The 23,800-nt window shown below is 34.4% G+C and overlaps 4 protein-coding genes across 4 annotated transcripts; all 4 read right to left on the bottom strand.

The window, feature by feature from the left end:
* Positions 1 to 1,697: 1,697 nt before the first annotated feature.
* Positions 1,698 to 3,289, bottom strand: LOC123887202 (protein CHLOROPLAST IMPORT APPARATUS 2-like). Its single transcript, XM_045936481.1, has 2 exons — positions 2,098 to 3,289; positions 1,698 to 1,809 (listed from the first exon to the last, which is right to left on the bottom strand). The coding sequence occupies exon 1, from the start codon at positions 3,050 to 3,052 to the stop codon at positions 2,156 to 2,158; it is 897 nt and encodes a 298-aa protein (XP_045792437.1). The 5' UTR covers positions 3,053 to 3,289; the 3' UTR covers positions 1,698 to 1,809; positions 2,098 to 2,155.
* A 1,770-nt stretch (positions 3,290 to 5,059) lies between these two features.
* LOC123884840 (pathogenesis-related homeodomain protein) lies at positions 5,060 to 11,410 on the bottom strand. Its single transcript, XM_045934074.1, has 11 exons — positions 10,977 to 11,410; positions 9,145 to 9,712; positions 8,827 to 8,992; positions 8,538 to 8,661; positions 8,331 to 8,443; positions 7,906 to 8,247; positions 7,262 to 7,489; positions 7,048 to 7,137; positions 6,788 to 6,838; positions 6,304 to 6,546; positions 5,060 to 5,454 (listed from the first exon to the last, which is right to left on the bottom strand). Exons 2-11 carry the CDS (start codon positions 9,687 to 9,689, stop codon positions 5,176 to 5,178), a joined length of 2,181 nt encoding a protein of 726 aa, XP_045790030.1. The 5' UTR covers positions 9,690 to 9,712; positions 10,977 to 11,410; the 3' UTR covers positions 5,060 to 5,175.
* A 2,522-nt stretch (positions 11,411 to 13,932) lies between these two features.
* On the bottom strand, positions 13,933 to 15,456 carry LOC123886050. The gene is made up of 4 exons (XM_045935388.1): positions 15,268 to 15,456; positions 15,006 to 15,080; positions 14,660 to 14,912; positions 13,933 to 14,021 (listed from the first exon to the last, which is right to left on the bottom strand). The coding sequence occupies exons 1-4, from the start codon at positions 15,454 to 15,456 to the stop codon at positions 13,933 to 13,935; spliced, it is 606 nt and encodes a 201-aa protein (XP_045791344.1).
* Positions 15,457 to 15,719: 263 nt separating this feature from the next.
* On the bottom strand, positions 15,720 to 18,403 carry LOC123887026. The gene is made up of 2 exons (XM_045936301.1): positions 18,014 to 18,403; positions 15,720 to 15,908 (listed from the first exon to the last, which is right to left on the bottom strand). Exon 1 carries the CDS (start codon positions 18,283 to 18,285, stop codon positions 18,019 to 18,021), a length of 267 nt encoding a protein of 88 aa, XP_045792257.1. The 5' UTR covers positions 18,286 to 18,403; the 3' UTR covers positions 15,720 to 15,908; positions 18,014 to 18,018.
* Positions 18,404 to 23,800: the final 5,397 nt, after the last annotated feature.

Here is a 23,800-nt window from a genome sequence, read left to right as displayed (position 1 = left end):
AGAAAAATTTCGGTTTCTGCGAACCGAATGTTTCTGCAAGGGCAAAATTGGAATATTGGGGGGTATAAAAGATTCATGGGAGGGGGGAAGAGAAAATATCATAAAAGGATACACTAGTACTTTGAAGAACAATGATCCTTAATTAATTTTGATGATAAACATAAGAATAATTGTGTTGCTTTGATGTGTGTTTAAGTGTGCAAATAAAAAAAGTCCACACGAGTCTAGTAGTTCCTCTAGAACATCAAATATGCAGGGCAAGATGTGCCTATGTAACATAGCGCATCCAACATGTAGTACAACTCGTGCCTCTAGAACAAAACTCTCATCACATAGACTAATCAACAAGTAACCTATCAAGCATGCAATGCAAACTCTTCCTTTGAAAAATACGATAAAACATACGAAGCAATTGAGGAATGACAACACATTCAAGAAGGATTACATATTCGAGGATTGTAAGGAATTTGTTGATTCAACTTGAAATCAATTCTAACCATTGCCAACTACCTCAACACATGTTACAAGATCATAAACGTTTTAAGCACAACTTTCAACAATCATAACATGACTCTCCGTATAAAGCAGCGCGACTCACTTCTTTAGAACAACACAAAATTATGATACACAAGCATTCTGAACGCAAAAGTCGAGATTCATAGGCCAGGCTTATATGTTCTTTTTTAAAAAAAGTGTTTTTTAGTTGTGTATGTTAAGCTTCATATCTTATCTTTACTTTGAGAGTTAAACACCCATTTCAAAAATATTATCATATATTGTAACACAACCCAATAGTGGCTTGTTCTTCAAAGTTTCAATTGTACTATGGTAAATTTAAGAAGATTAATGAGTTGTATTGGATTGAGATTGTGAAAGACTATTCTTTCATGAAGGAAGTTTCAAGCAAAAAAAGATAAACGAAGTTTCATATTCATCTTTGTTTATCTTCATTTCAAACCAAACCATTTTCCTCTCAAATTCTTTCATCTCTCAAAATTAAACACACACATTCTTCTCCTTCATCTTCAAACCAAAAAAAAAAAAAGGAATTTAAAACCAACAGTTTATAAACCCAAAAACTCAATCATAATAAATGGCACACACAATTGGATTGGATGAACAATTTAATTAAGTCAAAATCGACCAAAAAGGAAAATGCAACGGGAGGGAGAGACAACAGGGGGTAGGGGGAAGGGTTTTATACATAGAAGATGATGAACATTGATGAACATGATGATGAGTAGAAGATGATGAAGATTGATGAACATGATGATGATAGTTAATGAAGGATGACATAGCAATAAAAACATTAGTAGATATATAACTATTAGTACAAATATTTCAACCACATAGTTGGCAAGGCACACAAATAGAATATAACATAATTATTTTTCCAAAAAAAAAAAGGAATTTAACATAAATTATATAGTAAATATACAATGACAATATGAAACTCAATATATATAATTTGTGACAAACATCATTTATCAAAATTTGTATTTCATAATTAACTACGACATTTTTTTTGTCAAGTAGCCTAGTAACTAGACTCTCACAGATTTAAATGTGGAGAAGTGTGGAATCTGGGGGTTCGAATCCGGGCCACTCCAAATGTCTAAGGTAGCTACCATTTGAGCTACACTTATCGGACATTAACTACAACATTTTTTTTTGTCCTCAACTACAACATTTTATATAGAGAAAATAAGACTGCAAATCTATTCATGAGAAAGGATATTATACATGGCACACCTAATTTGATGGTACATTTACTTCTCCAAATAGCTTGAATTCATCCATCATCCATGCCTATTTGCAGCCATGAACCATAAATAAATTAGAACTAAGTTTAGTTTCAACTTTTGAGAAGTACAAAATCTGATGTTTTTTGGAAGCTTATGTAAGCTTACATACATAAACACATATCATGATAAGCACTAGTACTATAAGCTACAAATAAGTTGTTTTTCCAAACAAGCCCCTAATATAATCAATCTAAAAAGAAAACTTCTACTTATCAATGTGGCAGCAAGAGGGAATAGCAAAATTTTTACAAATTCATAAAAATATTAATAATACTAAAATATATAATAGTACCGGTAAATAATTCCATGAACAATGACGTCATATACCGGCAAAGTTAGCACCGGAGAAATCACCGGCGAAACGGCAAGCCCCGTTCCGACCACAAATTCCGAACATCCGCGTAATTCAGTTTCAACCGCAAAGGCAGAGCCAAATTCAAATTCCTCTCTTCCACATTCACTTTCTTCCTCTGCTTCTTTTTCTCAGTCGCCACCGGCAGCGGCGGCGGCTTCTTCTTCATCCCCGGCGAGATTTCAAGAATATCAACCATAGCAAAATTCAACAAGTTAACATCATCACCGACGTGACGAAGAGCTTTCAATTTCCCACCAAAACGTTCAAACCACGGACTCACTCTTCCGCCGCTGCAGTCATAACACAAACCTCCGCCGCCGCTACTGCTTCCACCGTCATCAACCCTATTTCCGATGATACTATCAATTCCTTCTTCAATTTCATCTTCCAATATCGATTTACAATCAAATTCCTCTCCAGAATCACGTTCCAGCACTTCATCAGAATTCACTACTCTCTCTTCCGAAATCTCGTTCTCTCGAACGCTGAAAAACTCCGTTTGAGAAGCGCTTATATTTTTAAGCTGAAAAGAGTTTCCATTAAACGGCAATAACAACGGTTCAAGAAAATCGTTGTTATAACTTTCCGTTATTAACGGTTTGGTGAATTTACACGGTGGTGGTAATTTTTTTAGGTTACGAAATAGGTTCGGATACGCTTCGGAAAGTAAAGTAGCAGCTTCGTTGTAATTTTGGTTCGGTCTTTTTCGTGTGGTTCGAGGTCTTTTGGTTCGGATTGCGCTTTGGGATTGTGATATGTTATTGTTAGGTTCGGAGATTGTTAATGTTGATGAAGGTGAATTAGAAGAAGAGTTTAGTGATGTTAATGTTGATGGTTTTTTTATTACATTGAAATTCAATGTATTGGTTCCTCCGCTTAAACTTGAACTCATTTGAAAAAGATTGTTGATGGAGTAAAATAATCACTTAACTAAGAACAAAAAAGTGATTTAGTAAAGTAGAGTGCAAAACCCTAAAGTTGTTGAGAGAATGAATGTGTTTTTATTTTAGTAAAGTACTAGAGAAAAGGAGAAGTGACCTAGTTAGTAGTTAGGACTTGTTTGGGGAGGCTATGAAAAGTAGATATAAGCAATAAGCCAATAGAACAAAGGAAGAGACAATGTTGGTTTGTGGTGTTGCAGATACGGGCCACTAGGGTTTAATATTTGACTTGTTCTTTTTGTTTTTACTATATTGTCCTTGTTCTACAAGTTTCTCTTTTTGATTCTTCGGAATTTGTGGAATATAAATTATGTAATTAATGAGAGAAGAAAAAGACAAACTTCATTTTGTTGTTTCAATGAATCTTATTGTTTTGCAAGACAAGATTCAATGCCAAAAATGAATTAGAGAGGCAATATTATGTTCATTTTGGTCATTTAAACTTGTTCCTCAAGGGTAAGAAAATTTTCAAGGGAACTTTTGTTGGCCGTCCCAAAATAAATAAGGCAGTTATTAGGAATGAATCTGTGTGTAGTGATATCACCATCCAATGAAATCACAACCATCCATAAAATTAGAGAGAGAAAAAAAGTTGAAGAGAGAGATGACTTTTGATGGTTTGGATTAACACTTGAAAGAATCCGGTGGATTTTCCAGTGAAAAAGATTCATTTTCTAATTGACTGCATTCACGTTTGCTAATGTATAATTTTAAATATTAATATTTTAAATTATCTATTATTAAAAATATTTATCCAGACAAATCAAACAACATCTTATATTCTTATAATTGCATGTACGTATTAGTAAAAAAATATGGTCAAAGTAGATCATATGAATAGTACACAAAGTCAATATTAGGTCAAATATGGTCAAAGTAGATCATATGAATAGTACACAAAGCCAATATTATGTCATTTATTTTGGGACGAAGGGAGTAGTAAATTTTTAAAAAATCTATGAAGTTATATGCTACTCCTTTCGTACCAAAATATAAGTTATTTCGACCATCTTACATATATTAAGAAATTTAAAAATTACGAATTAATTTACAAAATTATTCTTTATTTGCGGTATGAGAAAGATAAAGTGTCTCAGATATACTCGTTAGCATGACACTTTTTTTTTTCTTTCAGCAGGGGGTTAGTTATGACATCAAGTGGTTTCAGTTCCCTCCCAATCGCAATTGTAGGGAATCGAACCGTGATCCGCCCCACCAAGTTCAACGTCAATCACCACTGAACCAACTAACGATTGGTAGCATGACAGTTTTTTAACATAAAATTTTCTCTTTTAAGTTATTTAACAAATGTTCTAGTATTTTTAGAATATACTTGTTGTAAGAAAAATATCTTTGAGACAATGACTTAAATAAGAGTTTTTACTCTTTTTAGTTAACTGTTTAAAAAGAAAGAGTCTTTTGTTTAAGTGGTTTTCTTTCTCTTGGACGTTCACTATCACTAACGACGTATGGCCTCCGCTTGTTTGATCACAAATTTTGAACACTATTTTTCTGTTTTTAGTTTTTACAAAGGAAAAGGTAAAAATTTATTTGAGTATATATTTTAGGGTTTTTTTTTTTAAAAAAAATCATGTCATTCTAGTACGTCAACATGTCTAATTTTAGGTTGTTTTTAGGTGAACTAAAATTGTAATGCCGACACTCTTCAAAAGTAAAAGTTTATGATCTTTTTATTGTTACAACTAAGATAGTGACATAATCTATGTCATCTGACAGAAATAATATAAAACAGATGTGCCTCAAAACTAAACTCGTTCATTTTTCATTCTTTCAGTCAAATTGACTTTGACATCGATCAAGTCACCGTCTTAGTCGGAAGAATAAGAAAGACCATTAACTTTCTACTTTTAAAAATCATACACAATGAAGCCTATGAAATCAATTCCATCAATCAGAGCTCAACCATACACAATCATAATGCAGTGACAAAATGTATACCTTCAAAACAGTTTATTCATTTCATAGCACACAAAAATAACAGCCATACATTAATGTATTATTACCCTACTGTGCAAAAATGTTCCAAAAATATATACTCTATAGTATATAGTTACTATTTAACTTTTTCCCTTAACTCAGCTACTGGTACATAAATAATAGATGGCTCATTCAAATAAACTTCATCTGAACCCTTTGATCTGGAATTTTGAACTTGACTTAATTTTTGCTTCAATCTATCTAGTTTCATCTTTACTTTGCTGAGTCTTTCGAATTCTATCTCGGCTGCCTCAGAGTTTCCTTCGAATGCAAAACCTACCTTCTTTTTCCTTTCTTTCAACAGTTTCATCAAGCTAACATCTTCGTTGAAATCATCATTGACCTCCATTGATTCCTGAAAATAAAACGTTAAAGTGTCACGATTCAAATAAAACATCATCACCATTGTTCCCGCTCTATTCACGAAATGTCGGCAAATTTTAATGTCTGATTTCTATACATGTAGTCGTCTTTTTATACAAATAAATCTCCAACCAACCAAAGTACTAACTTCTCTAACAACTCTTAACCTATGAAGCACAGACACAGACAGTACACTGGACACTGATAATAATTTAAGAAAACCACATAATTCATTGTAATTATAAGTGTCGGTGTCATGTTGGTATCAGACACCGCATGTGTCCGACACCGCGACACTCCTAATCCTAGGAGTGTCCGTGCATCATGACTCTTAACTACTCTAATTCTCCTTTATTCTATATCCTTACATATCCCGAAACCGAAAGGTTATAAACTATTAGGTTAAAAAACGTTAATAGTCTTTATACATTTCTATTTCTAATAGAAGGGTGCAACAAATTATCAATAAAGCTTTCAATAATGTATTCCACCTCTCGAGCCAGTTCTACGGTGGATCTGTACTTAAAAATCGTCTGAAAAACCAATGATGGTTGATGTCAATAGAAGTTACAGTCCTCCGTTATAACGTTTGAGACGGTGACTTGATCATTGTCGGTTTGGCAAAATTAAAGAGGATTGTAAGTTTCTACTTCTCGAGGACGCAATGTGTTTTCGACAATTATCAGATACCGGTCCATGGTGATCCACCTATCAAAAGGTGGTCCACCGTAGAACTTGCGCACCTCTCATATCAACTGCAAGAAATATTCTCGTTTCTATGGAAAAGTTTATGCAGAAATGTTCGTTTACACAGAATATGACATTTGGATTAGAAAAGCACCTTGTTGCCATTTTCACTCAAGGGTGGAGGTATTTCGGGTCGCTTTCGCTTTTTCTTCAAGGGACTGCTGGATGCCTTTGTTTTCTCTTTGTCAGTGACATTTTCAATCTTCTTCTGAGAATGAACCACGGTAATTTTTGAGACTTCCGGTTTCAAAATCTCATCTTTCTGCACATGTTGTGACGTAGAATCCTTTGAGGTCTTAGAAGCGAGACTTTGAGGCTGTTCTTCTCCTTCTCGATGCTGAACAAAACCCACTTATGTCAGAGTTTATTGCAAATTCCAAGAACAAAACAATTTATAAATTTCTGACGTAAAAATACACCTTATTATAATAGGATTTAAAACTAGCATAAGTTTGCATCTAATTAAACAACTCGTACAAATGGTTACTATTTGAATAATAACTTAGAGATATTGTGAAAAAGATCAAAACAAACAATATTAGTAAAGGAGAGAACAAAAGTATAGCGCCGAAGCTTACCTTTCTCATTTTAAGTGCCATGTAACGTGCATTTTTGAACCATTTGTTAACCTGCATTTTCAAAATGTTAATAAAAGGAAGTTTGAACAGAAAAAGAACTGTTTGATTCGAATAAAGTGCAAAAAGCAATGCAAAAAACTCCGTGGAGATGGATGCAATAAAACTTGCAGTGAAATATACAAATGCTTACTAAATGGTGATGCAGTTTCATACGAAAAATTCAGATTAAAATAGTAACAAAATATGATTCAAAATTGTACCTTTGCAGCATCAATTCCCAATTCTTGCGAAAGGGCATCCTTCACAGATTTTGGAGGAAGCTCATTCTCTGCAAAAACCTGGCGAAGCTTCTGGAACATTTCATAATGGGACACGAATTAGAGCGCATATATAACTATTTATATATTATATTTTATTTTTTTTCAGTTGAAACTTCGAGAGATAACAAGAAAGAGAGTAGCTATCAATTAATACCTGAACTGCATCATGTGGAAGCCTGAAACAAGGTCTTTTTATGCCTGAAGAATCCCCTCTTATTCTATCTTTCTTCTCTTTATTCGGATGTTTATTTTCACTTTCATGCAGAGTCATAAGAGTATTAACTGCATCAGATTCCTTTTCTCTTCGCCGTCTTTTTCCAGGACCCCAATCTTCGTCTTCACTCACTTGTTCATATGGAAGAGCATCCTTCCCAAACATTTCCTGAAAAGATAGGAACTCAAATGAAACTTTGGCTCTATTTGGATTGATTTATTTGATCTTATCTACTGACACAAGTACTTGTGATACTGTTTGAGGGAACTTATAGAAATAGCTTATGACATGTCCATAAGCCGTTTTCAGCTTATTTTCACAAGCACTCCAGATAGGTTATGAAAACAGCTAATATCTTATAAGCATGTAAGAAAACATTTTGAATTTATTTTACCTTTTGTTATACAAATAGCTTATAGCTTATACATAAGCACTTATGCTATAAGCGCTCAATTAAACTATTTATCCAAACATAACTTTATTTACATGGTCATAATAACTATACTTCATATGTGGTTTTTTAGTACTATACAAGTGAATTCCATGCTACCGCTAAAGTTGTCAATTTTAGATGATATACTCACATCATAAAGCTGCTTGTAGTCAACAGCTCTTCGCTGCCTACGGCCGCATGCTATTTCCCCGGATTCATCAGAATCTACGTGGCCGTTAACAGAATAATATTCAAGGTTGATGCCTTCATCTAACAGAGAACATTCTCCATTTAAAGACCACATACTGCCAGAACTACTTGAATCATCAGATGCATTTTCATCATTTCCTTCTGTGTTGATGCCGTCGTGGCTGTCTTCTTTCCCCTCTGGATTATAGTCATCGTCTTCAGGATCATCTGACGGCCATTCTTCTTCTTGATTTAGTAATGCATCATCTCCGTCAGGAATAGCAGCCTCTTCCTTGAATACATCCTTCATTTTTACGAGAAAAAAGTCATTTGTTATTTTTGGACCAATTGAAGGATAAAAGCCATTTTTTATAAATAGATAAAAACCTGCCAAGTACTGTCTAAGGAGAAACGAGTCCCGAGATGCGCATTTGTTGCCTCTAGTATTTCTATCTTACATTCACAAAACTTGCAAAACCAGCCTTGGTCTCCAGGAGGAACTGGAATTTATAAATAAACAATATATGTTTTCATATGAAAAGCCGACACATTAAAGGTTGACAAGTTGAGAGAGAAGAATGAATCAGAACTCACTGTTTTCAGTATCCAAAGGAGGATCAAGACATCTCTGGTGAAACGCACGATTACATGTGCCATCACAGAGTATAATATCATTATCTGGAAAAGCTTCGTTCATCTTGCAATTTGCACAGAATATCTAAAAGAGGTGAAAAAACAGAAAATTAGTTGAGGTTTCAACACGGTGAACCATCTCGTAAAAAATACATAATATTCAATGATAAGGTGCGAAAACGTTATTATGACAAGTGTTGAACAGAAAATAACAATGCAGAGAAGCATTATAGTTTCAATACTTGCTCACATGTTCATGAGAAACAGATCCATCCTTAGCAATGACAGAACCTTCAATGCTACCAACTGAACTAAGAGAATCCAGCTGGCGAATGGCATCACGGATACTAAGCTTGCATTTTAAAATCTGCTTCTTTGCTCTTTGTAGCTCCATTTCTGGCCTAATCTTCTCTCGACTGTGACATGAATTTCGGTATAAACAAAATAGATTAATGATCAGTTACAGACAATCTTTCAAGAGAATGTTTTGACTTTTGAGTTCTAAACTTGCATATTGTTTATCGAATATGTGAAAAAATATAAAAATCCGAATTTTGTATCCTCGTACCTTTGACCTTTCCAACCTTCTCCGGAGTAAGCATCAATAAGGTTCTGCTCTTGCTTCATTCTGATTAAGAGATTCCTTGTTCTTCTTTGGAGGCGTGAAGTATCATCAAGATCTACATTTTGTTTTTGTTTTTTCTTCTTTCTCCTTCTCTTACGTTTTTGAATATTTGCCTCCTCATCAACATGTTTCTCACGTTTCCTAGGATTATTAAGAGAAATTTGTCCTCCTTGTATTTTTGTTGACGGCTGCACCGGTGAAGAATTCCGATCAGTTTTATGAAGATTTTTTCTAATAATCAATCTTTTATTTGAAGAATCGTTCTTCTTGTTTGGTGCCTTGTTAGAAGAATCATTAGTAGCTGTCCTCTCTGGCGCATTTGTGCAGCCACTGAGTTTATGAGATTTTGATTTCAGTTTGTGTTTCTTCTCTTGGAGTTTTGTGCTACTTTTTTTGAGTCGCGGCGAATCTACCTTCAACTCAATATGTTCCTTTGAGTTATTGGATTTTGTAGATCCTTTGTTATTTAACTTCTCAATATCCGGCATATTAATCTATTTACGTATCACCCCTGAAACAAGCATAATAGTAACACAGTGATCAAGATATACCGTTCAAAAAGATTTATAATGTGCACATTTTAACAATTCTTAATAGTAAAAAAACATGAACAACACAATGAAATAAATCATTGATACTTCAATATATAAGTAGTTCTTTGACTTATGGATCAATGATAGAAAATAATAAGATAATGGAAAAGATAATCGTAAGTGAATTCGCACAATTTTTTTTTCAAATGAAAGTATAATTGAGGAAGGGGGTAACCTAAGCATCATAATTTTTAATTCAAAATTGAGACGAAATTCCCATGCAGAAAGCCAAGACCAACACATTTAACCAAATTACGAGAAAAAATAATCAATAATAAACGAAAAATGTTAAAATTCTTAAGTAACAATTGATAACATTGTCATTAACTTGAATACCAGACTAAAATGTTCATGTGCTATAATCTCATATGCAATCAGTGTGTATCGAGCTTACTTGGAAGGAAAAAAAACGCTAAAGATTATCTACAGCTGAATTTGTACCATAAAGTTCTGTAAGTCTATCTCTACTATTTCATCAAATGCAGATCCACTAAATTGAAAGGAAGTAATGAAGAATCATATAGAACGGTGGCAAAACTAAGTTCAATCACGTATTTGAAGTGTGATTTGAAGACTCGCTTTCTCTTACTTGTGCTATTTAATATGCACATATATGAATTTATACATGATTTTCATGAATTTTTTGTATAATCTTATATGATTCTACATTTTACGAATATACACTCCCTTTCCAATATTGTGTAAAATCTCGATTCTAACTACCATGGTGATGGTAATTAGTGACTACGACTCGATCTATAATCCCCCAAGAAATCAAGAAACAATCATAAATATCATAAAAAAATTTACAATTCTAACATGTTTAGATCAAAGAAGAATATATCAAACACATACATATAATCCCAAATGCCACATCACTAAGAACACATAAGAATCACTTCACTAATTTAGTGGAGAACAAAACTTCAAAAGACTAGAAAAACACAACATAAGTTTCATCAATCTATTCCACAACAATGATTCAATTTCAAAATCAAGAACTAACATGATTAAAAAAAACAACTAATTACTATAACAAATTGATAAAAACAATGATAAAAAACAAAAACATTCATAATTCATGTCCCAAACGACCTTGACTTTGATAAGCCCCGCACACAAGGATTAAAACCAAAACAAAACAAACCCACATGAGTTTAACACCAATGAAAGAAAACTAACCTGAAATTGAAGAGAAAATATGGTTAAAGATCTGAACTTTGAATAGTTGTGAACTAGTATAAAATGAAGAAAAAAGCTATATTTATATACAAGCTTAGAACTTTATGAATGAATAAGTAACCCTTTTGATTGAACGATTTGAAATTGAAATTGGGTCTTAGATTCCCAATGTTGATGATAAATGTATATTTTTCTCGAAACACAACAATCTTTAAGGTTCTTGTTATGTTTCTTCTTCTTGTTCTTCTTTTTTTACTGTTCTCTATTAGTCTTTTTTTCTTGTGTGAAATCGAAAAGTGTTTGTTACCTTTGTTTTGTTTTTGTATTGCCCCCCTTCTGATTTAAGTAAAAATTGCAACTTTACCACAAAATTAAACAATTTTGCTATTTGAGGTTACTCAATTTCTTGCTGAATCTTATGTTGTTGGTTGTGTTGTCTGTTGGAGATTGCAATATTTTTCTCTAATTATGATATAATTACTCAACTAAGATAAGTATTAAGAAGGTTTATTTTGCAAGATAAAAAATGTTGATTGAGGGTATAGTAGTGACCAAATTTATTTTGGGAAAAAATATTTGAAGTTTTCTTTTGCTCCAAATATTTGTGGTTGTTTAGATGTAGAGAATATTTGAGGGTATAGTAGTGATTTACTAAAAGTAAAAAGAGAAGGGAAAATATAATTTAAATATTTGATATGACATGGAATATATGTAGCACAATGTAGAATCTCTTCTTTCTTTTTTATTTTTTTGGTAAGGAAGCTAACAAGAAAAGGATAAAAGAAAAATTATTCACGAAGAAATAAGGTTTCCATTGCATCGTTTCTGATGAGATCACGAACGCCTTCTGGGTGGAAAAGCATGAGTCAAGAAGTCGACATGTGAGAGGCTCCAAGTTTAGCGAAGAAATCTGCATATTGATTCCCCTCTCTATGTGTGTGATGAAGAGAAACATTGATTTGAGAGAGCACCTCATTTATATCTTGGATCAACACAGTATGAATATGATATTTAACTTGAGGACTTTTGATGAGGTTGACACAGTGTAAAGAGTCAGAGTAACAAACAAGCTCATCAATACTCATATATTTGGCCAGCAGGAGGCCCTCGTAGATAGCATACAGTTCAGCGAGCAAAATGTTAGATGATCTGGAATGAAGCCTGAGAAGCCTGCAAGATAGTGGCCAAAGGTGTTTCTAATAATGCCATCAAATCCAGATCGAACGGGAGAATCGAGGCAACTTTCATCCACATTAAGAATGACACAAGAATAATTATTATTGTTCCACTTAATATATCTGTCAACTAGCCCGACGTTAGAAGCAGGGGAGAAGCAGTTTTTGAAGGTTTCGACCATAATAGGATAGATCAAGTTAATTACCTCATTTCATTATTTAACAAATGGGAAAAAAACATAAAAATATATTTTGGTTTATGCTACTAATTCGAATTTTATGAGCTTGTTTATAGATTTATTCTTTTTAGTTTTAAAACATGAATATCGTTATTTTTTAGTAGAAAAAAAATCATAAAAAATATAATTACCAACATACAATTTCACTTAGCTGTAAACAATTTTATCAGTTTGTCTCCAAATAAAAGTGATCCTAAAACCAATCTGATGAAATAAAAATCCCTACAATGTTTCACAATACTCCCAAACTCATATCATTATTTATTATGTTGTTTTCTGAATTTTCTTATAATATTAAATTTATTTTAAAATACATATTTGTCTCTTTAAACCTAATAATTTTTTTATAAGACTCTAAAAGAAATGTCAGACGGAGTCGATTATATTTAAAATAGATTTTAAATAAGCGTATGATTCAGTGGAATGAGACTTTTGGACTTTTTGATGTGTAGAATAAATTTTCCTTATCTTTGGAGGCAGTGGATGCATCAACTTCAGCATCGATCTTGATTAATGAGAGTCTTACCGATATCTAGTTCTTCTTTTTTATTCTTGATTGTGGCAAAGAGGTATAATTTCTTTTCCTGTTAGAAGTTATTATCTTTTTGTCATTGTACATATTTATATGATTAGCTTTAGAAGTTTTTTTAATTTTCCATTTTTCTATTTTCGTGTTTTTGTTTCTCGTGTCTTTCTATTGTTAAGGCAACATGTTAAAAGAATAATCCGTCGGATGTGCATACACATTTATGCCATGGTTTTGAAGATGCGATGAAATGGTACAAAAAAAATCTTACTACTCATATACATAGTATGGGTGCTAGTGCTAAGTTTGAACAACTTGCTATGGAATATTTGAATAAAACCAGTAGAACAAATTTAAGCTAAAATCTATCTAATAGGCAGCAACAAGAGGATATAAGCAAATTTTACCTCACCCTTCTACATTAGAAGGGTATATATAGTCCACAGTGCGGAGTCAAGCCCATTAATGTGAGGCCGAATCTAACGTTCTCAACATACCGTCAAAATAATGGCTAAAAAGTCATGATTGACTGTAAATGTTCATTATTCTGATGTCAGCCTGGCCGTTGGATAGAAAAGCGTGGTCGTTGGACATGAAAGCTCGGCCTTGGGCCAACATGTTGTTGGGCCGAGCTCGATGCCTAAGTGGACCGAGCTCGACTTTAAGTTGGGCTTCGGCCCAGTCCAAAAAACTTAGTTTTCTTGATAGGTCTCTTGTTCACCCAAAGGGAAGAATTGATGATATCTTGAGTTTGAAACCGATGATGATGATATATCCCTAATCCCTATTTTATAAGGAAGACCTTTCCTTGCCACAAAGAGAACCATTATTGACATGTACAAATGTGAGCCTACATAGTGAGAATGATTGATGAAGACATTACTTTCAACATATCAAAAGCTACGAATTTCCCAAATGAAGGTCTAGAGGAGTAATCAATGATCAAATTAGTACTCCAAATGAGATGAATCAATTACAAAATGAGGCTGCTGATTGAAATAGAATATAGATGTCATTTATATAGACAGAGAAATAAGTGCAATGTTTGCTTTGTTGTTTTCCTTCCAGCTAACAATTTTTATATCCGAAGCATTAGCAGATGAATCTAATAAATAAAAAAGAACATGAAATCTTAGTCTAAATATCAATAACCATTTGTCTCATAATTCACATGAGACAATAACATGCAAATTTGATGCATGAATTAAGTTAATAATCTCTGAACCAACTTAACAACCACATGAGATCGAGCACCCACACTTAAACCATTTTTTCTGTCTCCCCTTACCAATGATAGATAGGTTTACATTGGGTGGATACCAAATTTAGCAAATTTTTCCAAAACATAATCCCATACATATTTTCAGTTGTGTGAACCTATGAATCACTTACCCACTATAAGCAATAGAAAAATGCAAACCGGTTTGCATTCAGCAATATAAATAATAAAATGCAAACAAAACCGCAAACCAGTATGTAGTTAGTACCAAACCAGATATATAAAGCCATTATTTAAGTTATAGAGAAACAATTTGTCGTGTGTTCTCAGCAGAACAATACTATTTTAAAAAGAGAACAAGGGTTCAATAAAAGAAGGTCCACATGAGACTCCACCATAATCCCAATAGAAGAAGGGTTCGTGGGGGATCGTCATCAATCTAGTCCAGGACTCAACAACTCCATATGTTTTCATCAACCAAAAATCCCAATTAGTTTTGTTGGATGAAAAACACACACAAATACAGTCACTCCAAACACCAAGTCTAGCATTGCGAATTTCATCGCGATCATGTTCAGGTAGCAACACTTCTTTATAAGTCTCATTGACGAGATCAAAAGAAAGAAACACACCTTGGTTAGAACTAACACTAACACCACTTTTAACAATTACCCAATTTAAAGTACCACTGTCACTCACAAATTTTCCATCGAAACTAGTGGCAGAAGGGAAATTCTGAATAGTTGTCCAAGAATTAGTTCCACCAAAAGTATAAATCTGTCAATTTTCCAGAATCATAAGAAGCTACAAGCAGTTTGTACTTGTCATTAATATGATCATAGCCAAAGCCATGATATGGGACCAACATACGTTTATTACAAGAATCAAGGGTTGGGGATTTTTTGGATTTAAATCTAATAGAAGGGTTCCACAATTGAACATAACCTTCATCAAAATCAAACAAACATAGGAACTCATTGCATGATCCAAAAATAAAGAACCTATTTTCCATGCAGAACTCAATAGGTTTGATAGGATTTTCGAGCAATGGCTTCACAGGGAAAGACACTATTTTACGCGGCGAATCGAAAAAACGAGAAGAGAATATATGTTGGTATATGCTTGGGTTCACCATTAAGATATGAAGTTGTCTCTTTGCGAATTTGGGATCAGAGATTAGGGTTTTCCATGATTTGCAAATGCATTTGTACTCAAGAAGCGATCTCACTGGTAGCCTCAAGAGTATCCGAATTTTCTCCGGCAAGAACGGTGGTGGTTGTTGGAAGCACTTGGCGGTGCTGCTTTGGTAGTTGTCGCTCATTGAAACTGGGATTTAGATCCTCTCCAATTTTCTCTCATGTTTTCAACATCATGTTTATACATTGGACAAAACTTAGGTGCACTACCCTAAGTCATGTTTCTACTGTTCCAAATTAAAAATCTACAGGTCCAAAAGAAAACCACAGTTCGAATGCAAATATTAAGAAACCAAAGGCATTCGATTTTAGTTTGAAAAACATTGATGAAATCGTACAACTAAATGAGCAGTTGCAAGATGAAATCGTTAAATCACTAGGACCAAAGTGAACAAGTATGTTTTTCACACATTCAACAACATTAAAAGTACAAGAAATTTGAATGTATGTATCAAATAGAACTTATTTTAGACGATGAAATACATTGAAGCTGACAGTAACTCTCTGCCTTCATTTTTCAATTTTTAAAACAAAAAGATCGAGCAAACCAACCATCTCCAAACAAACAATCAGGATCCTGCCAACAAAAAAAAAAAAAAATGCACATCAACAACCAAATGATGAAACACAATTTGAAACAGCAAACATAAATAACATTAAGTAATTCCAGAGGGTATTTGAAACAGCAAAAATAAATAACATTAAGTAATTCCAAAAGGTTAAGAACTACTCCCTCTGTCCCAATTTGATCGACATTGTTGACTGTTTCACGCATGCCGATGCATAATATTTATTTTTGTTTATTGGTAGAAAAATAAGGTCAAAGCAATATGTGTGAATAGTACACAACAGTCAACTGTGTCAATCAGATTGAGACGGAGGGAGTAGTACAATTATTGTGCAATAACAATAGTCATGCTCATGGTAATGTTACATTAGTCATCATTGACCTAAAATATGTTTGCATAGAATGTCTTTTGAAAGAGTAGCATTACAAGTTTTAAAATCTACTCCATTGATTTTTTAATCAAATTTATAAATATACGACATCCAATCCACTGTAATGCAACCCCCTTCACATGGGAGATCCCAAGTCCTAGTGTGTTACTTATTCCTGACACCCTTTTGGAAAATATAGATACAAGAGTGCTAAATTGTTCTCAGAGCCCGATACTAATTATAACTTTTACCCGACTATCCAGACATGTCAAACAAAACAAAGGATATCTAATGTCAAATGATAGAACTACAGAAACATTAAGAACATGTAGATCATGCTTCCAATCCAACAAATAAATTAAATAATTTCATGCCTTCATCAGATCACAAAAAGATTCCAGTCAAAATGAGATCAGCAGAAAAACCAAAACCTTCATGTTTTCATTTCAAAAATTGAAACAGCCACATTCTTAGGATAAAACCTAAAGCTCAGCAGCAATGGAAGGAAAAACAAAAATTTTAATCAGATTGCCTTTAATTTCAGTGTATTTGCAGCTAGTTTTGAAATTGAGTCAGATGCATCAAAATTACTGTATCCAAGTTGGAAAGTTACAGCAATCAAGATAATGTGCTCAAACAGATTTGTGGCAGCAATACATAGATTCAAACTGCCAAATTAAAGAAATATAAACTAGGAGAAGCATCATGCCATTATGTAAATCAAGGTTTTTCATTTCTCCATGACTGCATTGCAACCACAATTGTGGCTACATCAGTGGTAAAACGCAATTTTGATTATTATATAGAATTCCACAAGATATTTCAATAACAGTGTGTTAATTAAAAAAAAAAACAAGCGCAAACAAAAAGCACCAGAAGTTTAACATCAAGAAGTTGAAAAGGATGGCTTGTCACAGATCAAGCATAAAAATAAAATTCTTATACAAACATAAAAATTGGTACCATTTAGCAATAGCATTAATCAATTCTAATCAGAAACCCGAACATACTAAATCACTTTTGGCTCTCCCAAAATTGAATACAAATAGATAAACTTTAGGGTATTTTTGGATTGGTAGTATAGGGTGGAATGGAGCCGAGTAGAACGAAATAGACTAGTTTTTATAAAATATAGATGTTATCACATTCCATTTCCATCCATCATATACTACCAACTGACATCAATCCAAACATACCCTAAAGATATATGAACAAGGAGAAGCATCTTGTCAATATCCCTGTGAAACCATGACATCAACGTCAATTTGACATAAGCAGTATTTCATTGCAATTTTTCACAACATCATGGATTGCGACTTTAAAATCTCACTCTGAATAACAAGAATTTCACAAGATTTTCAACGAAGGTTAATCAAAACACAAACAAAAATAAAAATCACCAGATTTCATTTATCTAAAATATGCTAGCCAACAATTTCAGTACTCAAAGAGTCACAGCCACAAACAAAACACGTTTCTAAATGCTTCATTCAAATCAAATTTCTCTTCAAAACACTAACACCATATATCAATCAATACCAAGCATCTTTAGCACACTAAGATCAAACAAAAATGAAATCACCATAGGATTAATTCAATAAATCAAATCACTATCAATAAAAAAAAAAATGCAATTTTTACCATAGGATTAATCCAATTCAATCAAATTGAATAGATCAAACCACAATTGGATTGAAATTAAATTAGAAAATAAAAATAGGGGCGTAAGAAAATAACCCTAACCTGAATCAATGATGAGATTCAGCATGCTCTTTATGAGCAAGATGACGACGCTCATTAGGAAGAGCAACAAGGTAAGAGAAGATCATACCACCATAACAGACATGGAGAAGAGGTTGAGGAGAACCAGTTTCGATGTACTTTTCAGCGTAATTATCCAAACCTCTTTTGATTGAATTCTTTATGTAATCGAATGAAAGCATTGGTTTCACATGTTCAGGAACCTCTGTTACCTTCTTTCCTTTGATTTCGTTGTAGAATCTTCTCAACGCCATTGTTGATTCGAGATTTCTTGATTCGAGAGAGATTGTGACTGAATAGATCAAACCCTAGAATTGAAATTCTCACGCTGTTTTTCGATTCATATATTTTTTTCACACGGGTGGTATGGTTGGTTGAAAATGGTTTATAGAATATTGGATTTTACTATAATACCCCCATTCATATGACCCGGCCCAAATAAGATGACCCACTTGCTCTTCACCTATGAAGCCCACGGATACGCAAGGTCGGTCCTGAGTTTTTGGAGGTCATATGCAAATATAAAAAGTGGCATTTTAACAAATAAAAATGTAATTTTTTTTTATTTTTCTACTTTTTTTTTTTACTAAATAAAAGGTATTCATTCATTCAAAATGATAAGAGTACATCGATGTAATACAAATTTAAAATCGCTAAAAACAAAAATGATGAATATGCGAACAAACTCACAACATCCGTGTTAATAGCATAAAATGGCATATTGCATAAGCCTACATATTTGACTATATTGAAGTTTCCGGAATATCCATACCTCCGGATCTGTAGCGTTGACGACACAAAAGTCATTGATTGGATCTGCACTGAATCAACCTTAATCCTTCAACCTTAAACAAATACTCTGCACTAAGACGAACAAAACAAAACAAAAGATGATGAAATCACAAAAACAAACAAAAGAAAATATATATATATATGGAAATCACACTTATTTAATTAAAATAGAAAGAAAAAATATTCGGAGGGGGTGATTTTAGGCCTAAATTGACCCTAAATCACCCCTCTCTAGTATATAATGTGATTTTTCTATAAACTATATGATTTAACCGCTTTTCTTGATTTATCTGATGCAATTTTTTTTAAAAAAAATATTATCCTTAATTTAAATTACAAATAGTACAAAAAAATAATCATCAATGTAATTAACGTAAAATGAGTCATAGTTTAATTAATAATAATAAAATATTTTCTAACTACTTAAAACGAGTCATTTTTTCTCTATAAAAAAAAATAAAAAAAGTTGCAGTTTGCTTTATAATATATTAATTTTTGCACCCCTAATTTACTAATACTACTACACTTAAAAAAAATTGAGGCCTTCATTTTTAGGAGGCCCGATGCCACAACACATGTTGCACATATGTCTGGGTCGGGCCTGCCGATACGTGACACGATACAGATACGATACGGCGATACGGCGATACGGCGATACGGGAAAATTTTCAAAATTCTCGATACGATACGGCCGCGATGTAACGACCCAATTTCCAAATTATTAATTTTTGTGTGTTAAAATATTTTATTAACGTAGAATTTTAATTCAGTTAATAACTTGAGTTATTTATCGAGTACTTTAGTTATTAAGCGAGTAGAGTGAGTTAACGTGTTATTGGGCCAAGCCAATTGGGCTTGAGGCCCAATGGGCCTTGTGAGCTTAGTGGGGGGCGCCATATGGCCATAAGAGGGAGAGAGAATTCATTATTCTCTTTTGTTCTTGTGAGTTCTAGAGAGAAGGGAGAGCTCAAGTGAAGCTAGGGCAAGAGGAAACTAGAGATTCGAGATCTTTTGTCGTGTTTTCTTCGAATCCAGGTATGAGAGTAGGTTCCATAATCGTGGGTGACCCGAGGAAGGGGAGAATGTCGATTTCTCCTCACCCGAACTTCCTCCACCCCATTTTCGTTTTAGCTTGGAATGGATTTTCTTAATGGAAATCGTTCCTAAGGTTCTTAATATGCTTAACATGCTTTAACATGATTAATGAACAGATTTAATGATTAAAAACGAGTTGTATGAAAGATTAAACTCAAGAACTTTGTGTTCTTGAGAGTTTTGATGAAGAAGTGTTCAATCTTTACTTTTTCGATGTTTATGATGTAGATCTATGAAATGAACTGTCCTTTTGTGTTTATCCATGTTTGTTATGCTTGAATACAAACTCATTTGGGATTTACAACATGAAAAATGGGATTTTTGGGTGATTGGAGTGGAAAAACGCAGGTTTTGAGCTTTCCTGTCAGGAAGCGCTCGCTAGGCCTTCGCTCAGCGAACGTGTGGCGAACAGCTCGCCACAGCTCGCTGCAGCTCGCCACGAGCAGGTAATCCACTGGTGTGGTTCGCTGAGGCTCGCTAAGCCTTCGCTAAGCGAACAGTTCGCTGATGTTCGCTACTGCTCGCTAAGAGTCAGTATTTCTCTGGTAGTGTTCGCTGATGCTCGCTACCCTTCGCTTAGCGAATAGTACTGGACTGCAACTTTTTGTTGATGATTGTAAGTGTAATTAGACACTTGTAACATGGTTTAATGGTATTCTTACATGATTGTTGATGCTTGTTGATACTTATAATGATTGTTAATCATGTATGATGTTGTAAATGAAGAATATTAAGGTTTTGTTAATCTTAATGATGACGTATGTTGGATAGTGTTCCACATAGTATATGACGAGCTTTATGCTATATAATTGTGAGTGAATTCATGAAAAACATATACATGCATTCATGAATTGTTGTTGTATATTGGATATTCCAATAAAGACGGATATCAGATTGTATTTATCCGATAAAGACGAATATTAGAGGTGAGATACTCTAATAAAGACGAAACGGTACCACATGCATTAGATATGTCTAAGGTGACATTGCATGAAGTTGAAGCATTAAAATGCATTAGGTTATGTGTACATTTATGTGATAAGTGATATGTGACACATGTTTGGCTAATTGTGATAATTGATAATTGATTGTTGAGTATTCGATTATATGTGTTTTTAAGAACTTATAATTGAATGATAGATGGTGATGAATATGTATAAATGTATGATATATGCATGAATATTGAAGAAGTGTTTAAGTACCCTTTTACTTGCACTTGTATTTTGATTATGTGATCTAACTCTCATGCTTTGTGTTATGTGCTGGACCGTTGGGGGTTCAGATTCTCAGGTTGAGGATCCCGATCAGAGTTAGAGGGCTTGCTCGTGCTTGTGATAGTGCGCTTTTTGGTGAGGAGTTTAGCGTAGACTACTCCTTAGATATATTTTGTATATCTTTTTGATTGGGTTGTATAGAATTGCTCTGATTAGGTATTTACCGTGTCGGGGTATTCGATTGAATTGTATTAAGCCGTGATGGCATATTTGACCTTGCTAATCCTTACTCTTTTGTTGTAAACATAATATCCTTGTTGTCGATATGACCTAGAGCCTAGGGATATTATGTGAACAATTTGGATGTTGTATGACATGCACTATGATAAATATTTGTTTTTAATCTTCGCTGTGCTAGCATGATTTTAATTACGCCGTGATTTTGTATTATAACATGTGACGCCTAGATTTTCTTAAGTGTTTGATTTATTTATATTCAATAAATTCGCGTTAAGGGGTTTGGGTGTTACAATAGTGGTATCAGAGCAAGGTCGGTTCATGTGGAACCAATTAGGATTAGTTGCCCATATATTCAACTTGTGTAGAGATAACATTGTTGATATTACCTTTCTAAGTCTGTTCTTGGATTGGTTGGTTGTTCAGGATCATGGCTGGAAGAGGTAATGGAAGGGGTCACAATCAGATGGCAGATGCGATAGCTACTTTGACCAACATCGTGGCTAGAGATCATCAACCTGGGAGGGAAGATGAGATGAGGTTGGAGCGGTTCATGAAGCATAATCCGAAGCTTTTCACTGGAGGCTATGCTCCGGAAGCTGCTGTCAAGTGGATAGAGGAAGTTGAGATTGTCTTTGAGGCTATGAGGTGTACCGAGGAGAGTAAGTTAACCTTGGGTACCTATGTACTTCGTGAGGAAGCTAACAAGTGGTGGAAGAATGCTAAGCTAAGAATGGGAGTTGGTGGTGTGGTAATCACTTGGGAGATGTTCAAGGGAGAGTTCTTGAGGAAGTACTTTCCGGCTGATATTAGGAACAAGAATGTGGTGGAGTTCTTGGAGCTCAAGCAAGGGAACATGTCTGTGGCGGAGTATTCCGTGAAGTTTGAAGAGCTATGTGCGTTTAGTCCACACTACAACACCGTGGAAGCTGAGAATGACAAGTGTGTCAAGTTTGAAAGTGGGTTGCGCCCGGACATCAAGCATCTTATTGGATTTTCTCAAATCCGAGACTTTGCGACTTTGGTGGACAAGTGTAGAATTTGTGATGATGATGGAAAGACCAAGACTAACTACTACAAGGCTATGAGTGACAAAAGAGGAAGAGGTCAAGACCGTGGGAAGCCCTATGGTGACAAGGGAAAGAAAGTTGCCGAAACTAGTGGTGGAAAGAAGAGAGGTAGCCGTCAATGCTATAGGTGTGGAGAAGTGGGCCATAAGTCTTATGAATGCCCAAGGAAAGGAGACAAGTGTTTCAATTGTGGAAAGTGGGGACATAGGTCCGATGTTTGTCAAGTGAAGGTGACTTGCTTCAATTGTGGTGAAGAAGGTCACAAGAGTCCTATGTGCAAGAAGCCGAAGAAGACTATATGGGTAAGGTGTTTGTTTTGAGTGGAGATGATGCGGATCAGGGGGATAATCTCATTAGAGGTACGTGTTTCATCTATAACACTCCTTTAATTGCGATTATTGATACGGGAGCAACACATTCTTTTATATCTGTTGATTGCATGAAGCGTCTTAGTATACCTGTGTCTGAAATGTCTGGTCGTATGGAAATAGAAACTCCTACTAATGGTTCTGTAACTACCCGTCTCGTATGTCGTGACTGTCCCGTAACAGTGTTTGGTAGACACTTTGGTATGGACCTAGTGTGTATCCAACTTAGTGGAATAGATGTGATCTTTGGTATGAACTGGTTAATATTTAATCGAGTCCATATCAATTGTTGCGAGAAGACCGTTGTGTTTCCAAAACCGGAGGAGAGTTTGCATTTGATGAGTAAGAAGGAAGTAGTAGAATCGTTGAAGGAACCTGTAGAGGTGTATGCGTTGTTTGCATCCTTGAAACTGGAAGGTGAAGTTAAGATGGAAGAGTTACCGGTTGTTTGTGAATTTCCCGATGTATTTCCGGATGATGTGTCAGATGTACCTCCGAAAAGAGAAGTAGAGTTTACGATTGATTTGGTACCTGGTACTAGTCCGATATCTATGGCACCGTATCGAATGTCAGCGTCAGAGTTGAATGAGTTGAAGAAGCAACTAGAGGAACTACTTGAGAAGAAGTTTATTCGACCTAGTGTATCGCCGTGGGGTGCACCTGTGTTGTTGGTTAAGAAGAAAGAAGGGAGTATGATGTTGTGTATTGACTACCGACAGTTGAACAAAGTGACGATCAAGAACAAGTATCCACTTCCGAGGATAGATGATTTAATGGATCAATTGGTTGGAGCTTGCGTGTTTAGTAAGATTGATTTGAGATCCGGATACCATCAGATTAGAGTGAAAACAGAAGATATACCAAAGACTGCTTTCAGGACGAGGTATGGTCATTACGAGTATTCAGTGATGCCTTTCGGTGTGACCAATGCACTTGGTGTTTTTATGGAGTACATGAATAGGATTTTTCATTCATTCTTGGATAAGTTTGTTG

The sequence above is a fragment of the Trifolium pratense genome, linkage group LG5, assembly GCF_020283565.1.
Source record: "Trifolium pratense cultivar HEN17-A07 linkage group LG5, ARS_RC_1.1, whole genome shotgun sequence".
In the NCBI taxonomy this organism is placed as follows: domain Eukaryota; kingdom Viridiplantae; phylum Streptophyta; class Magnoliopsida; order Fabales; family Fabaceae; genus Trifolium; species Trifolium pratense.
This window is presented reverse-complemented; position numbering and strand designations above follow the sequence as displayed.